Genomic DNA, 18,785 nt, shown 5'->3' on the forward strand with positions numbered 1-18,785 from the left:
AGTTGATTCATGTGTCTTTTAAAATTCTGGTCCTCATATCAAACTAAGACGGTTTCACCCTCCTGGGCATCATTACAGCTCTTTCATACTGCAGAGACACGCGTGTCATGAGTTCTGTAACACAAGTTGGATCTATGTTAGACCTGGGATCTCTGGTTGTCTGTTGCTTTAGCGACAAGTTTCACCTCACAGAAGAATTACACGGTCGCCCACACTCTTACACACGCCTTTCTTTTTTGTTCCTTTTTTTTTTTTTTTACTGTCAAGACATTGGTTAATTGAAGTTTGATGCTAGGCAGCTTTCGACCTGTGTTCAGCTCAACTTTGGAGGAAAAGGTGTGATTGATGGATATGTGATGACCCTCAGATAACAGTGGTGGTGTCTTTGACCCGTCTGCCTCAATGGGGAGTTTCCTACAAGAGCTCTGGCTGAGACATTTTCATCTTGAGGATTTATGAGGCTTTATATATGGTGAAAAGCTGAAGGGATGAGCTGAGATGTCCATCTTGAAGTTTCAATATTGTAGAGGTTTAGATGATTCAAAGAGGGAAGGGAAAAGCTTACATTTGTCTTCACTTAAGGCACCTCAGTCTCCGCCCTTTTTACTGTTTGGTTTCTATCATGCTTATTTGAATAAATGTGATTTAGGGTTACCAGTGTGTTACCCAAAGGGATCTTTTTTTGGACAAATGTGCTAACAGAAAATAACTGCAGATAGACATCTATTAGAAAACTGGTGAGGACAAATTTGTTCAGGTCATACAGGAATGATGAGGATTAAATTATTCCCTAACTGCAAAATTAACAAATAACCCATGCTGCTGAGGCATGTAGTGCATCAGGGTCAGATGATTGTGCTGCGAAAGAAGCTTGTAGTTCTTCTTAAGAAATGAATTCCAAAACTTGCCTGTTTCTGTACAGTTATTGAGCCATTGACACTTTGCTTTGTGTTCTGGTGGATGTGCGAATTTATGCCTGATTTTATGCAATCAGATTTGCTCCTTTTGTCTTTTCCTTCAATATACTTTTATTTGCAGAGCAAATACTGGCTGATTTCTATGTAATTGCAATCTTTGCTAATCGTTGGAACAACTGGTTCAACGAACAGCCTTGAACAATCGTAGCAGGGGGTTGGGACTAAGCTGCTACATCCATTGAAGATTGGCCCAGACATGTAGCTTTCAGTCTCTGAATATTCAACTGCACGAGCTGCATACTTTTGTAGGTTGAGACTGTGTTCAGAGTAAATCATAGGGTTATTAGTTAATTGAGGGTTAATCTGTCATTAATGTGAGCTAATTTGTGGCGGTAATTAGTTATGGGTTAGGGTTACAACTCTTATATTCTTTATTTAGATCTCCATTAGCTTCCACTACGGTGGTTCCTGGCATCCATGTAACTTATTCAAGAATAAGACCTTCCCATTGATATCTGTATCTTGAATGTGTTTTATTTAATTCACAAAATGCTTGAGCAGTGTGAAGGCGTTACATTCAGTGTTGTGTTTTTTTTTTCACTCCTAAATTATACAAATGTTGAACCTCAACATTACATCAAACTGTCTTTTTATGTGATGAACCTGAATTTAATCAACATGTGTATGTTGTTCCCAAAAGTCATTGGATTGATGAAACTGACTAAAAGTTACTTATGTGTGAAATTTGTAAAGTCGTTGTATTTCTGGCTTGCTTTTTTGACATTGCATGTGTGGCTTCAGGAGGTGTGTTTCTAATTCTGCTGTTTAGTTTGCTCATGATTATTTTTGCTCTAGATTCAGTTTAGCTTGACTCATGCCTGGAGTGGCTCAAATCATCCCCAGTACGGAACATGATTAATCGCTAGATGATGGTAATAGTAGTTGGAGCAGTATGAGTGTAAAATGGTGTTTGTAGGTTTGTGTTGTTACATAGATTTTAAATTGAGACTGTAAATCGCTTAAAGAATCGTAACTGTATGGCAGTCTTGGGTCATAATTAAAAGCATTTATTGACTAATGTGTCAGTCAAACTTTAAAACAGTTCAATGATGCATGAAATGAAACGAGCAGGTCCATTGCAAAGGTTGAGTATTCAAGGAAATTAAAGTTGGCCTACAACTACTACAGTTGAGTTCAGTCACTTTGGAATGATCATCTGAAAGTATTGCGAGTGTGTTACAACAAAACAGGACATGAGTGTGGTTTTGTGAGTGCGGTTTCATGTGACACTGTTTGACTTGTATGTCTCATGCATGTGACTCTAAAGTGACACGCCTTAAGGAATGATAGATTTTTGGTGTCTGAAATTTTAAAATGAATACAATACATAAATTGTGTATGACTTGCACATTTTAATGGGTAAATACTACAGTGTGCAAGGCCTGGACGTTGCACTGTGCGATGCAGTGGTAAAAATGACCAATTTTAAGACAGTAGTGGTTTACACAACGCAGCAGGACTGAGCAAGCACTGTCAGCAATACTTAGTTTCGAGTTGAAATGCAAGGTCTGACTTAGCTAGGTGTGACCGGTATTAGGAGATGAGCATCTCCAGAGCTTGTTTATATTATTATTATTCCCTTTAACATAAAAAGAGAATCACTAGAGCTCATTAGATTTGATGCCCTGAGTTAAAGCATATTTTAGGCTGCTCCCTGTATTGGGAAAATCCATGTATTTCATTCTGTTAGTAACCACTTTTGACACAGAATCTATAATCTTCTGCCTGACATTCCCCCTCTGTGCATTTTTATACAGCTGTGTATGAAAGGCACAATATGCCTCCAAAGGGAGGTCACAAATGTTTGTGATGTTTAATTTGTTCCTGTTATAAGAGAAGTAGAACAAATGCCAGGGAGGAAATCCTACTGCTCATTTCTATTGAACGCATTCATGTGCGTGAAAGACTGCTGAAAAGAACTGGTTTTGTTTTCAGCTGAGTTTTTTTTTGGAATATGTCTTGTCAAGGTGTTTCTATGTATTTCTCATCATGACACTAATTTTGGGAGAATCACTGCCAGTCTCCTCTACTCTCAGAAGGGGCACATGTGTGGAGGGAGAGTGGGGAGGAGAGTGGAGTGTGGGTGTTGTCAGGGGAATAATAGAATGCCTCAGAGGCCCTCAGACTCTGGACAGCAGGGCAGGAATAAGAGTTTAAGCCAGGAGCCGAGAGAGAAACAGCAGGGGAATCGGGTTGTGAGAAGTGGCAAATACCTTCAGGGTGAATTGCTGATTGAAAGTCGGCCTGCAGAGGAGCCGTGGCGGTGACACACCTTTTGACGAAAGGCCTGACACCACCTCTAATCTTTGTCCCTTTGTGTGAATACGAATAGCCTGTTTTGTTCACTGCAGTAGCTTGGTGATGAATCTGACAGCCTTGCTTTATGATTCATACTCTTTGTATCAGCTCTCTTATCTTTGAGTCCCATTGATCATTAATGTGAAGCAGCCAAAGTACTACACTGTGTTTATTTAGTTTAGTTAGACTTTGAATAACCCTGTTTTGTGCTGTCGATGATTATTGCCAACGCATGAGGGTTGTCCTTTCAGTGTGTGTGTGCGTGTGCGTGTGCGTGCTTATAGAGGGGAAGCTTCCTACAGGACACATTGGGCTGCAGCAGTGTCCTTGCAGCCCGTCATCAACACGCACGCACACACACAATCCAGAGGCTGTTCTGCTCAGTTTGGCTATACTGTAGCAAGCAGTCCAGTCTGCCAGGTTGTTCCAGCCGCGGCCCCTGGCTTTTTAAAAGTCTGATCAAAGTGCAGTTTGTCTCTGATGGATGGGCTCCCTCTGGCCCAAAGGCTGCCTGACAGGAAACCAGGAAGTAGAAGGGAGTGTGACACAGGATCTCTCAGGATACTTTGCAAATGTGCTTGAACACACACAACCTTCTAATCTTGAATGATCAGAGTTTATGGCTGTGACTGAGCGCTCCAGCTGGATATGTGAAGAAGTATGTGCTAGCTTGAGCAACAGGTCAACTCTTAGCAGAGGGCCTTATTTAACACAGGTTCATGTGGAGCATGTCAAACCAATTCAAATTAGTTACATGTATCATAATCATGAATGGCACATAGCAAGGGGTTGTAATTTATTTCTGAATCAATCACCTGTCCACCTAATAGCCAGGTGCACCAGAATCATTGCTCCCTACTATTTAAATGAGGGCTTCTGCAAGTTGGTGTAACAAGTGATGTCCTGCTTAAGAAACAGCTTGTTGTATGTGGGGGAAAAAAATGCAGGAGCTAATCATTCGAATATGTCCCCTGGAAAGTTTCCTGTCTTGTCAAGTTTGTAACTTACATTTTCTACTGAATTGGCTGCAGGTTAAAAAAACTTACAAATACTGACAGCAGTCTCCCTAATCAGATAAAATATGATGAATAAACCTCCTGGAAGGCCTCTGACACGCTGATTCTTTCAGAAATATAAAGTTACATCGTCTTTCTTAACAGTGAGTAAATATGCACCCGCTTGTAAAAGCTGATGGCAGTTTTGGAGGGTAGATGGGACTTGAGTGTGTGAGCAGATCACCTACCAAACTCCACAGTGGAGCAGGCGTGATATACCATCGCGATCTTTCACATTGCAGTGTTTTAGTTGTGATATTTTGCATGTATGTGCTGTTGTGCGTCCATGTGTGTTACAAGTACAAGCAGGAGAAATCCTGCCCCAGTGTTTGTTTTTGTTTGGTTCCAAGTGTAAAGTGCATTTGCTGTTTGAACAGTGTGGGCTCTGGATTACAAAATGACAACTGGATCAGGTGGAAACTGCAGTGACACCTGCGTTGTCCTCCCACTCCGAGTTTGTGGATTAACCCCTTACACAATCTAGTAGTTGAGACGGGCATCCTGGAAATATGCACATGATTGCAGATCAAATGAACAATTTGGGGATTGAGAACATTTTCACTCACATAAATGTAACAAGAAGTGAGGTCATCGCTCACCCGATCATTGTTATCACTATCATTATATAACCCTGCAACACAAATACAAAACCTGATTGTGTTGCACTTGCCAGTGACACCTGGTGCCATGATCACTTTGGCTCTTTGGCCTCTTTTCCTCAGAACATGTCAAACAAAAAAACAGTAAAACTGGAGAAATCAACACTTGTTTTTACAGGATATAATCAAAAAATGTCCTTTCGATTTCTTACGATGCCATGTGTTGCATACCCTACCTACTAGGATGAAATCTTGTTCTGAGCCCTTGTGTGTGTGTGTCTGTCCACTTGTGGTTGTATTGTTAACATGAAAATTTAGAGAACTGTTATTGAGTGTGATGTCTTACTTCTGCTAGTGTAGTACTGTTGCTCCTGCCCTCCAAGCTAAAAGCCTATAGCCTCAGCTACTCTGGTTCAGCCTTGTATTTTTCTCGATTCATCGGTCTGTCTTATTACTCCACTGTGACAGTCGAATCTATAATCTGAGAATACTCAAATATTAAATATGCCAAACTCACATTCCTGGTTATAATTCTGTAGAAGCCTGAAGAGCAAACTCAACTTTTATGAATCTCTTTTCTGTCCTCTAGCAGAAACACTCATCTCATCCTGTTTTTCAACTTCTTTCACCCTTCCTTTCCCTTCCCTTCCCTTCCCTTCCCTTCCCTTCCCTTCCCTTCCCTCCTCCCCTTCTATGTCTCACTGCATTGACTGTTGACTTCTGGCTGCTGTTGCTCTCCATGCCCAGGAGGTGTGCACACTCTGGGACTCTAAGCATTACTAGGCTTCTCCAAACAGAGTCAGGCTGAAGAGACATGAGTCGAGGAAACAAACATGCACACTTGTTCTAAGTAATGGACATTTTTTCCTTCTGAAAAGAGCAAGAGGGCAAGACCAGGTTTGGCCCCTGTTCTGTTGGTCAGAGTGCAGGGACCATGAGTGATAAATCGTCATTGCGTGTATATGTCCTGTAAAGTGACTGGTTAGACGTCATCCTGAATGAGCTGCTTTACAACCTACTTGGTGAAAAGCCCACTTGGCTGCTGGCATATTGTGCATTCATGCCCTCAGCCTCTTGTTCCCTCCCTCTATCCTGCGCTACTCCAGAGCTGCTGGGTGTCTTTGGGTTGAGAATTGCATCCTGGGAAGCTATTGGGGGTGCTGTGCCTCCATTGGTCAGGGAAGAGGAGGGGGCATGGCTGTGGTGCAGCTCCTAACACCTGCTGCTCGCCACCTCTCCTTGATGCCCTGAGACCTTTTGTGACTTTGCTCTGCCGAGTAACATCACTTTATAAAAACTCACTGGCTGAAATGTCATGCCATGCAAGAGTGGTATCATGGCTTGCCTTGAACCTCCGCATCAGCCAAACCACCACTGGCAGAGCAACTTGGAAATCATCCCTCCTGCTGTCTGCCAGCATACCTCGCACTGATCCCAACACTCAACTCACGGCTACCAAATCTTATGATGCATCACACAGCTGACATGTAGGTCTCTTATATAATGAGCTAAACAACTGCATCAAAAATGTTTCACCCCCCATTAGGCTTTTCTCTTTTGATAAAGATGCTATGTGGAACTCTGTTCTTTCTTTCTGACACTGAGCTATGGCAACCTTAATTCGCCTTTACTATATCCGTTGTGCACCTCTGTCCTGTGTCTGTAACTATGAGGAACTTGCAGAGTTCCTTACCTTTGTGTCTGGATAGCTGGATTTACCTGTCCTCTCTACTTTTGTGTGTATGTCTAGGAGCTGGAGAAAGCCCTGTCAGAGCAGGACTTGGACTTCCTTGGGGACCTCATTGCTTGTCTGTTGCAGGGATGCTACCAGCGCAATGACATCACGTAAGTATGCAGGGTTCTTATGGATGCTGGAATCATCTGTCAGACGAAAGATGAACAAGTGGCATGATCTCTGGTCATGGCTCGGTGGTCCAACATCACACCGTGACAAAAGTTCAAAGACGTCCATTATCACGGTCTTCCAACTGAAGAAATTTGGGAATAAAAAATCTGATGGCATCAGAAATCTAGGATAACCATCTCACTGTGTGACCGCTGCTGCATCCTAAATCTACTAACAAACCAGGAGGAATGCGTCACAAAATGCTCCTGATGCGGTTGAACTGCCTTGTTGGCAGCCTTGGTTGATTCAGGAGGGGTTTCATCCTACACTCAGCACTGATGTCTTAACCAGGTTTTTAGAACCATGTCCCTCATTGTGGCTGGCACTGAACTTATTAGATCACTAAAATTTCAGTCCAATGGAGGTATTAGACTGTGAGGAACACCATAGAATAAAATCATGCTGTGACTTGGTCTCAATAAATTTCGATGCTAAGAGATGTAATGTAACTTGAGATGCTTGGAAAGTGATGAGATGTTCATGAGGCAAAGGTGTATGAGTCCTTGGTTGAAAACCAGAATTCAAATCATATAGTCTAGGCATCGGACATAGAGTAGTAGAAACCTCCTGGCAGTTGATGTAAAGAAATCTCATGTGAGTATGATGTCATGTCAGTGCAAGATTTGTGAGATGGCATCCTGTAGTCAGATGCAGGAGATTGTGAGTCACAGAAAGTACAAGTTGTATGAAACCAGAAAGCTAGATGGAGGTAAACACAGCTTCAGTTTAACAGTTGTAGATGACGGTGAAGTGATGGTGGGTATTTCCCTTCTTGGCACTATGGTTTCAGTTCCAAGATGAAATCTCCCTTGGAAATATAGGCTGCAATCCCTGATGTCACTGAACTTAAACTACTTGCATACAGGAGTAAGCAGAACATCCAACAGCGCTTGGAATCGTTTGAAAAGACATCAGATACAGCTCTGACACATCTACCTTATTCTGAGAACAAATGAATCTTTTATTTCCTACAAAATAATTTTTCTGATCAACAAGTGAAGTTTAGGTTCAAGATGTTTTCTAAAAAGAAGTAGTTATGTGATCACTTTCACTTCATAAGAGAATTTAAAATTGGGAATACTGTTCATTTAAATGTGAAATATCTGATCAACCATAAACAGTAACATGACAGTTACTGGATACTTATTAAAACTATGTTTTCATTTTGTTTTGTTAAAAAAGACATTTAGTTTTTAAGTCTTTTTTTCCGCCTGAAAAGAAATTATGATTTGTGTAACCTTTGTCTAAATTAACATGACAAAGAGCTGAATCCTACGCACCTTTTAAACTTCAACACTAGAGGCCTCGTGGAAAAGAATCAATGAATATTTTTCTTCGTTTGAAGATGCCAAGACAAACCAGCATTTCCATCCACCTCAGTATAGTCATAGCACCCAGGAGACTCGTAGGAAGTGAGTCAGCACCGCAGTGACTCGCTGAAGAGTCAGACTTCTCTCGCCCTATGTTGACTCAAGGTCTCTGACGAAATGATGTTGCACCGCAACTGGGGTATAAAAATAGCATTTCCACTGAAACTTTTCTCTCCTCAAAACTCAGGTTGTGAATCAAAGCCAGAGATGTGAGTAGTTTCTGATGGGGCTCACCTCTAAACATCCTTTACTCTCGCCCAGCGTCAGCTCGTAGCATAGAGGTACCACTGAGCTGATAAGCAGAGGGGCAAGGCTGATCCCGTTTCTCCAGCCAGGCAACTGGTAATGGGAGGACAACCTGCTTTATTGGACTGGACAGGCGCTGGCATCCTGGGGGTGGCTGCTCAGCACTGGCCTTTCACTGAGCTGCCCTTTTCATCCGCACGCGTTAAACGCTCTGCCGGAGCGGGGGAAAGGAGGGAGGGAGGATGCTGAAGAGAACAAGGGACAGAAAGGAGGAGAGAGATGGGCTGGCGAGGAGGGGGCAGCCTACAGCTGTGTGAAAAGTGCACACTGCTCTTTCAAGATAAGCCATTTTTTCTGTCCCTCTTTCTCTGTGCTGTTGCATAGATGGTCACCCCAGCCCCAAGCTCTTGTTCTGTTCATCTCAGTTGGAACTGAAGGGTACAGATTAATCGGCTAGACCTGAACCGGAACCAGCACGTATGTGTTTTTCAGCCCCACCTCTACTATCTCTACATCCACTGTGGTAGTTTGGGCTGTTTGTCTCCAGAGTTATATTTGACAATGGTGTGCTCGTCATCATAGAAACACGTTGACTTCATAATGTGTCCCTTTCAAAGAGCAGCATCAGCAGTTGAATCGGTTGCATGTGTCTGCACTGGCAGATCTCAGTGGACGATAAAAAACACTTGGACTCAGAAATGTTTTATTCTGTTATGACGTGTATTAAACACAGAACCGATGTCCCTTTTGGACTTTTATATCCAGTAAAATATGTAAACATCCAAATTCAGATTTTAGATAAGAAAGACATGTGTTTAAATTTTGTGGTCTGAACTTTTTTGAAACTTAAGATTGTGATAACATTTTACCCAGGAAGAGGAAAAAGATGGCGAAAGATCGATTCTGTACCCGAGTCACTGATTGTGTTGTTAAGACTCAAGTGGTGCAATAAACAATGACTGGTTAAAGGAATATGACAGGAACAAAAAAAGACATCTCTGGTTATTTCATTAGATAACAAGACCAAAAAATAGTGCACATAGGTTTCAGGTTTGAATTTTTAAGTTTCCAGTGAATTTGTGAAGCTGCTTTATACCAAATAATATTGTATCTGATATAGGAGATGTGGATCTCTTAACTCTCTTTCTTCACTCTTTACTTCAGCCCCCAGGCATTCAGTAGTTACCTGGATGACATCATCAGCTACAGGTGGGAACTGGAGGAGGGCAAGCCCAACCCACTTCGAGAGGGCCCCTTTGAGAATCTCCCTCCTCGCACTCAGGTGGAGCTGCTGCATCGGCTCTGTGACTACCGTCTGGATGCTGCTGATGTCTTTGACCTGCTGAAGGTACTCCACCCATGGCCAGGAAACACACGCTCACACGCCAAGGATATGCCTCCTAAACTATCACATTTATACAAATTTAGGTGATGAAGTATGAGAGAGACCAGTGTGCTGCCCTCAGTTGCAGCAACCAAAATGACCATTAGTAAGAATAAACACCTCTTAAACAATTGACTGACACAAGCACTATATACTTAAGTACTTTAGTTGCTACTACTTTTCTTTTCACTAATTACAGAATAGACATTATATTTATATTTATTTCAGCATGGGGACATTCCTGTGTTGATAAAGTCATGTTTTTGGTACAGAATGAAAGCACCAGAGTCTAGTTGGTCAGTGAGTTTCACCACCAGAGTTTTCATTTTCTTTTTTTTTAGTCTCTCATAACACGACTGGAGTTGTTAACTGAAGTCTGAGGACGAGTCATAGGATTTTCAGATGCTTACTTTTGTAACCGAATGTTAACGATACGAATGGAATTCTTCACAGGTAGCCTGACTTGTTTTTTCACTCCTCTTTGTGGTTTCACAACATTGGGAAACATTTGCGCTTTCTTTAAGCTAATCTGTAATTTTATTTATTTATTTTTAGATTTAACTGGTAATCTGTATACCATTTTAATTTTTTCTGTTGTTTGTGCAATGCAGATTACAATTTTTTCATTTCATAAATACATAAGATACTGACAGTGCTTCATGATTCACTGCCAGGAAGGCTGAGAGGTCTGAATGACATCATCCACTAATGACTGATGATTTAAAAACACACTCCTCCACATGATTTAAAAGGTGTAATGTGCCCACCCCCACCAGGGTCTGGATGCAGACAGTCTGAGGGTAGAGCCGCTGGGGCAGGATGGAAACGGAGCCCTCTACTGGTACTTTTACGGCACTCGCATGTACAAAGAAGAGCCGCTGAAGAGGAAAGCAGAGAAAATTGGGTAAATACAAGTGAATTCTCTTTGACAGCAAAGGCATGTGGGCAGGTTTTCTGTGCTTAACTCATATCTATGTTAGTTGTCCTCCCGCGGTAGTAATTTGACCCTTTTTTATGGGCCTGTTAAAGGTTAATTTTAGAGCCCTTCCACTGCTAATTACCTTTCTTGAGGACAGAATTTTTAAGACATACTTTCTGTTTCATTTCGGCCTCCTTACAGTGAAACCCCTGAGCTGACTTTACCAGAGAAAAAGAAAAGGGGAAGACCACCAAAGAAGAAACGATTGGAAGACCCTCACTCCAGGTGGAAACAGCTCTTCTTGTTAGTGCAGAGAGGAGTGCAGCAGATGTGGAGTTGTGCATGTGTTGCACAGATGTGCTAGTAATGTCAAAAGAAAACATGCATTTAAGTGTCATAGCAGTGGGCTGTTTGTTGCCATGTGGTCTGTCAAGGTCATTATTCTGGCTTTGTACAGTCACAGGTAAAACAAAATACAAAAGTTATGAAACACCGTGAAGAGCATTTCATTGTATAATTGGTGAAATTAAGGCTCCTCAAGTTGCTATGTTCTTTGCTCTGTCGGTCTCTCGCCGCATTTGAGATCTGAGATGTATCAGTTGATGATGTTGTCAACACATTTAGTAGTTGAAATTTCCAAACACATTCTGACCAGATGTGACATTTCAAATGGCTCTGCTGGATTGTTTTTTTTTTTTTTTAATTACAGTATCTCTAGTCTTACAGAACGATTTTTATTTTGAATTAACTTGGGAGTCAAATTTGTTTTTGTCTGTCAGTGAGGTTGAGGTGGAAAGTGAGGGGAGTATGGAGAATGGACTGGATGATCTACCTCCTGCTACAGGTGAAAACATTTTAGTTATATTACATATAATTAAATTATCTGTGCATTAATGTTCCCTCCATTTACTTTGTATCATTATGTAAACATGTGCTCTTTGCTTCTACCAGACCATAAGCGAGGCGCTTGGTCCCTTGTGTGTGATACAGAGGAGCAGTGGGTCGGTTTGGCAGAAAGTATCAAGGACAAAACCTCCCCGCAGGACCGCCACCTTTACCGCGTCATCAGCCAGAATTTTCTGCCTGAGATCAGCACCATGATTGAACACAAGGTTGGACAGCAGCAAGGCAGTCCCATTTGTTACCATGACAACAGCTCACAATATCTTGTGTGTGTCTTTTGTCTTTGTTTCTTTAGTTGTCAGTTTCTCCATATGACATGTCACCTAGCAGATATTCATGTAATTAGTTCAGAAATGATTTAGTAATGTTGCATGAATGATTAAGACTCCCATCATTCTCAGTGGGTCAATGGTAGGAAGACAGATGGAATGATGGATGTTGGCCTCTACATGTCTTCATTCAGGTCACTCACGTGGCCTCAAACCTTGGACCATCAACTGACAACATGACTGCAGAGAACAACAGCTAGCTTGGTAGAATGAGAGGAGGGAAGCTCCAGTCTTGGTTTCATGTTCATAGTAGAATGTAGTGTGTGGTACTGTGGGGGAGACTCTATGTATACTTAATAACCTGTTCATAGCAAGCAAGAGTCAGCGATGGCATCTTCCATTGTATTAGATGATCCACCCACTGTAGTGACTGTGGAATATGTTTCTTTAATTGGTTACATCACATCCAATCAGCCTTGGAGTAGGTCCCTGCCTTTTCACCTGTTTCTATAAAGATGGAAGCATCCATCCAGTCTTGTGATATATAACCACCACTGACGGTTGCTATAGAAACCCTCGCAGCCATCCTCCATCATCATCAACTGTGAGGTAAAGAAGCCTGCTGGCAGTTTGATGTCGGCAAAGAGGTCATTCACTTTCAACTGTCAGCGGATGAATATGGTCTTGTCCTTCATCACTGTACACTCAGCTGTATCGCTCGTTCTCAACTTGTGCTCGGCAGTCAAACACTCCTGTCTGTGGCCCTTGTCAGTGTTGTGTATTGGTAAAACATGCGCTCTCTGTAATGAAAGCAACAGGCAAAGCCCAAGTCAAATCAATTTTATTTGTATTGCGCCAAATCACAACAAAAGTTATGTCATGACACTTTACAAGTAGAGCAGGTTTAGTACCACACTTCTTCAATGAATTTACACCCAGCAATTCTCCATCAGCAAGCACATCCTGCAACAGCAGCAATGAAAACCTTCCTTTTAACAGGCAGGAACGTGGAGCAGATCCAGGATCAGTGGGGACGGCCTTCTGCTTTGACTGGTTGGGGGGAAAGAGAGCAGGAGAGTGGAGCAGAGACAAAGATGGACGATGGAGAAGGAAAGAGAGGGACCGATAAAGAGAGAGGAAAAAGGGAAGAGAGTGATAGACAGACAGGGACGTGAGCAGGTGGTGCTACAGGTGGCAGCTTGAGCCTCTTCAGGTCTGCAGCCTCCTCCAGCAGCACCCGGGTTCTGGGATGTCGGGAGCCTGAAGGCTCCGGAGAAGGAGATTAGTTAGTAATACATATGAGTATGATTTATGTATGACAAACATAGGAGGACAGAGAGGAGGAGAGAGAAGCCCAGTGCATCATGGGAGATCCCCCAGCTGCCTAAGCCTATAGCAGCATATCTAAGGGCCAGCCTAAGCAGCCCTAACTATAAGCCTGATCAACAAGGAAGGTTTAAGTCTGCTTTTAAACATAGAGAGGGGGTCTGGGTCCTGGACTGAAACTGGGAGACGGTTCCACAGGAGGGGAGCCTGATAGCTGAAGGCTCTGGCTCCCATTCTACTGTTAGAACTCTAGGAACCAGCAGGAACCCTGCATCCTGGGAGCGAAGGGTTCTCGCACAATAATAGAGGACTATGAGCTCTGTCAGATATGAAGGTGCCTGATGGTTGAGGGCTTTGTATGTTAGAAGGAGAATTTTGAATTCTATTCTGAATTTGACAGGGAGCCATGCAGAGAAGCCAGTACAGGAGAGACATGGTCTCTTCTACTAGTTCTCGTCAACACGCAGGCAGCAGCATTTTGGACCAGCTGGAGAGTCTTTAGGGACTTACTGGTGCTGCCTGATAGGAGGGAATTGCAGTAATCCAGCCTGGAAGTGACAAAGGCATGGACTAGTTTTTCTGCATCCTTTTGAGACAGGATGTGTCTGATCTTAGGGATGTTACATAAATGAAAGAAAGCAGTCCTAGAAATTTGCTTAATGTGGGAGTTAAAGGACAGATCCTGATCGAAGAGAACTCCAAGGTTCCTTACAGTAGTGCTGGGGGCCAGGATGATGCCATCCAGGGTACCTATCTCATTAGATGGGGTGTTTCTAAGGTGTTCTGGGCCCAGGACAATAACTTCAGTTTTATCAGAGTTAAATAAAAGGAAATTATGAGTCATCCATGTTTTTTTATCTCCTTTAGACAGGCCTCCAGTTTAGTCAGCTGGTTTGTTTCATGTGGATGCATTGATAAGCACAGCAGTGTGTCGTCTGCATAACTGTGAAAATCAATTGAGTGTATCCTTATTATGTGATCTAGTGGAAACAGATACAGAGTGAAGAGGACTGGTCCAAGCACAGAGCCTTGTGGAACACCAGAACTGACTGCAGTGGTTTCCGAGGGTTTATCATTAGTCAATACAAACTGAGATCGACCTAGTAAATATGACCTAAACCAGTTTAGTGCAGTTCCTTTAATACCAATGACAGGTTCCAGTCTTTGTTAAAGGATATATTAGTCAGTAGTATTGAAAGCTGCACTAAAATCTAATAGGACCAGCACAGAGACCAGTCCCTCATCTGGTACCAGAGGTCACTGGTAACTTTGTCTAGTGCTGTTTCTGTGCTATGATGAACCTGAAACCTGACTGGAAATCCTCTAATGAGCTGTTGCTATGGAGAAGTCAGAGTTGTTTAGCAACTGCTTTCTCCAGAATTTTGGAGAGAAAAGGAAGATTTGAGTAGTTGGCCAAAACTTCTGGATCCAGGGTTGCTTTTTTGAGAAGTGGTCTAATTCCTGCTACTTTAAAGGACTGTGGGACGTAACCAGGTAACAGCGACACATTGATCATACCTAAGAGGGAGGTGCTAATGAGGGGTCGAGAGTCTTTGAGCAGCTTAGTTGGGATGGGGTCTCGAAGACAGGTGGACGGTTTAGAGGAGGAAATGATTGAACTAAGCTCATGAAGGCAAATGGGAGAAAACTATCAAAGTGTATGTCTGGTCCGACAGCTGCCTCTAAGGCTTCTGAGGCTATAGGTGCCATTTTGTCGGCAGATGGCAGGAGGAGATGAATTTTCTCTCTAATGAGAATTTTGTCATTAAAGAAGTCCATGAAATCTTTGCTACCCAGAGAAACAGGAATACTTGGTTCAGTAGAACTGTGGCTCTCTGTCATTCTGGCTACAGTACTGAAGAGGAACCTGGGGTTGTTCTTCTGCTCCTCGATTAGTGCCGAGTAGTAGGCTGCTCTAGTTTTACGAAGGGCTTTCTTACAGGCTGTCTTGCTAGACTATATGTGAGTCCTCCACTTTGGACGAACGCCATATTCTCTCCATTTTCTGAGTTTTTTGTTTCAGCTGTCTGGTTTCGGAATTGTACCAACGTGCTTGTTTCCTTGGATTCATAGTTTTTCTTCTTTAGTGGGGCAATTGAGTCCCAAGGTGTTCTTAAGGTGCCTGTTGCACTATCGATAAAATGATCAGTATGGGAGGGACTAAGGTTGACAGCCCCCTCCTGGGCCAGAGCCTGGAGGAATATGAATGTTAAGGTGACTGGGAGGACTGGATTCATTTAGACTAACACACTCATCATCACCAGCCAGGTTCAGTGAGACAGAGCAGGTCAATACAGTTGTCAGATATCAGTTCATTCACTAATTCAGTTTTTAGCATCAGAGATCTGATATTTAATAGTCCACATCTAATTTTTATATTCTTTTGAGTTAATTTAGTGGTTGTGTTAATTTCTATTAGGTTTTTCTGATTGACTCCTCTGCAAGTAGAATTGGAGTGAATAAACTGACGTGGTCTGGGGACGGACACAGTCTTTGGAGTTTTGGGAGGGTAACTGCCCTAGTGGGCGCGTCGAGAAGCGTGTAAGGCGGAAGCTCTGCCACCAGGTCTGAACTCTGGGTTGTCAGGGTTTTGGTTCTATTATAAACCCATTATAAGCCCAGCTCATGTGAAGGGAGGAGCAGCCTAAAAAAGAGCCCCGCAATATGACTAAAATCTCCTGCCCTGATGTTCAATCCCATATCACAGTAGTGCACCATGTGGTGATATGCGTTATTTTCTGCTTTATACCAGCAATTCATTGAATAAATTGTTCATGTATAACCAAAAAAAACAGCTTATTTTGATTGTTTCCTATAATGTGCTAAAAAAAATTAATATTATTTACTTATATTCGATTTTTAGTTTACTTTTGTGCAAATTTGCAATCAAAAGTTGAACAAACTATTGTGTTCAATATGGCCGTAAAAATATCAAATCCAATGATGTGTTGTTTGGTGAAGCACCTTGGGCATTTCCTCCTCTCCTGAGGCTTGTGAAGTGTTTTCAGCATTAAACATCCTCTCTCAGCCGTGGAAATTGGGGCCCTTCTCTGCAGGTGTGAGCTGCAGTAGCGGCTGTTTCCTCCTTCCATGTTTGTGAGTCTTCATAAGACGATGTTCTGCTTGTAAAAGCCGTTCGCAGCGTTTGCGCTTCTGTGGCTGTCACTCATAGACTCTTCATTCTCTCTGACGTGATTCAAGCAGCGGCGGTTAAAGAGTTCTGGCGAAACAGCAGCATATTTGCAAAGTTGTTTTTTTTTTTTTATTGTTTCTTGGTATGTGTCTGACTGTTCTAAACCAAGACCGTGTCCTCACAATATCAGAAGCCCCTCATTCAGAAACAAGCTTATTTCATCCTAGCCTGATGGAATTTGGCTCCCGGTTCTGTTTTTTTTGCTCTCATGTTACGTTATGAAGACGCTTATGTTACGTAGCGCCTTCAGAAAGGGAACCGCCGTCAAATTATATGCTACTTTGAGATTAATGATCGAAAACTTCCTTTGATAGTAGTTTGTATCATCAAACTAGTGACATACAGTTTTATCTAAAGAGATTTTTATTTACTCATGTATTACATCCATGCTCATGTTTGAAAGCGTTGCACGCCACCACCGCACTTCTGTCTCTTCTTTTGATCAGAGAGCAACATAAAACTAATGAAAGGTAATTGCTTTACTCCAATTTTCTGCTTTTATGCAAATAAATTCAATTGTCTCACACAGCAGGTGATAACTCATATTTGCTAATTATCTAGACATCCTTGCGTATCACTGTCGCGCTGTGCAGTCTGAGCATATGGCCTGTACCCGGCTTGTACGAAGCTGTCGTTCCATTTAAAGTCATTGTGATATATGAATCATTTAAGCTAACGCTAATCTTATTCAGTTTGCATTTACTTGTCTTGCATGAACTTTAAACCCAAGAGCCACTCCTCCTATCTTCAGCTCCATCTAGTCATCCCCCTTCCTCTCATCAAGCTGCATGTATGATCTTGCATGCGTTTCCTTGTGTCGCTACCTCACATAAATATGTCAGCGTTTATGTGCACGTGTGCATACAACCATGTAAGATACAGTGTGCGTAGCCCCTCTTCCCTCCTTGTGTCTCGGGCTGCTGTCACCAGTCATTTCATGGGGCAGTGACAGCAGGCAGGAGCTCACCTTGAGGCTGGATGGAGCCTCTTGAATGACAGCTCTGTTGTGCTGCGGGATTCTCTCGACCCCAAGTGGTGACACCAGAGGCATTTGAGCTTGTGTGTGTTGGATGGGGGTAGGGGGGGTAGGCATTCTGTGTTGTTGGTAATGTAAGGAGGAATTGTGGAGGCACTGGATACAGCAATTTTTCAAATGAGAACAACGAAGAGATGAAGTGAAGACAGAGGTGCTGTGGAGGGCACGAAAGATCAGATCAGGAACATCTGTCTTTATTTTGTTCTCTCTTCATTCCTTTTTCTGACTCGCACTCACCACCCACGTCTTCCTTCCTCTTTTTTCCTCCTCCACCTGCTCACATTCATGTTTCATACAGCTACACATACACATTTGGACCACTCAGTTGTTTTATACATTGCCATAATCTTGTCTCTGTACAGCATGCTGACAGTTAGGTCCTGCTTTCTTGATGAACTCTGACATGAGCTGCAAAATCAGTCCCTGGTGTGGACTGGCTCTGCTGCTACAGCTGTCCTTCGGCTGGTGTTTTCTTCAGTTACTGCGTGCTCCCCTAGGATCCCAGCTATTCTAAACCGTAGTTGTTGATGAACACTAAAGAATGAACATCTGAATTAAAAGTAGGTGTCTGTTATCATCCGACTGTGTAGTGGAGCAGCACGCCCACTTCTTGCCTGATACACAGGGGTTGACTTTTTGACTGGTAAAGCTTGGCTGTCACCCCCAGGGAGATGTGGGGGAATGTTGGCAGCAGAGAGACGTTGACTGGGGGAGGGGAGAGCAGAGCGAGTGACCTCTCAAAAGTAGCTGCTCCTTCACAACTCCCCGGGGCCTCTCAGTTTGTTGGCTTTTGTGTGGTTGTCCATCCATCTATCTATCTTGAAGGCTCAATTGCTTGTTTGTTGACTGTGTACATTACTGGCATATCCACAAATGTAATTCATATCCTGTTTTGTCGTTGTTGTTGTTGTTTATAATGTTTGTAATGTTTGTAGATGGATCTTAAAATGGATCCCTGATTGTGAAGATCTTAAAACACAATTGATCAATTTAGGGGGCAAAAATGTTCAAATCTGACAACGGGACTTTAATTTGGATTTGGGTTGGAGATACAGGCGTTGAGAGCAGAGCCTGACTTCATTGTTTTTATGTTGTTGGTGTTGTTCAATCTTGTCCTCAGAAGCAGGAACAGACCCAGAAGCTCATGCACCCAACCTCTGTCTGGGCATCGCTACGATTCTCTGAAAAACACATGAACCAGGATGATGATGAGGTGTGTGTGCTTGTTTGATTAATTCAGACTGCAGTTTTACAACTTCTGTAGTCCAGTAGCTGCATATAAGTTACAAATTGTCAGATATCTA

At 42.6% G+C, this 18,785-nt stretch overlaps 1 protein-coding gene across 1 annotated transcript in view; it reads left to right on the plus strand.

Annotated features, from left to right (window-relative positions):
• cecr2 (CECR2 histone acetyl-lysine reader) overlaps positions 1-18,785 on the plus strand; it is a 42,910-nt gene that overhangs the window by 13,330 nt on the left and 10,795 nt on the right. The window contains exons 2-8 of the mRNA XM_086208199.1: positions 6,680-6,774; positions 9,616-9,799; positions 10,612-10,739; positions 10,956-11,039; positions 11,534-11,598; positions 11,706-11,866; positions 18,602-18,694. Of these exons, the coding sequence (XP_086064325.1) occupies positions 6,680-6,774; positions 9,616-9,799; positions 10,612-10,739; positions 10,956-11,039; positions 11,534-11,598; positions 11,706-11,866; positions 18,602-18,694 (810 nt within the window). The remainder of the gene's footprint in view (positions 1-6,679; positions 6,775-9,615; positions 9,800-10,611; positions 10,740-10,955; positions 11,040-11,533; positions 11,599-11,705; positions 11,867-18,601; positions 18,695-18,785) is intronic.

The sequence above is a fragment of the Aulostomus chinensis genome, chromosome 7 (assembly GCF_037954235.1).
Source record: "Aulostomus chinensis isolate RoL2024-O1b breed Wild chromosome 7, RoL_Achi_v1.0, whole genome shotgun sequence".
NCBI classification, from domain to species: domain Eukaryota; kingdom Metazoa; phylum Chordata; class Actinopteri; order Syngnathiformes; family Aulostomidae; genus Aulostomus; species Aulostomus chinensis.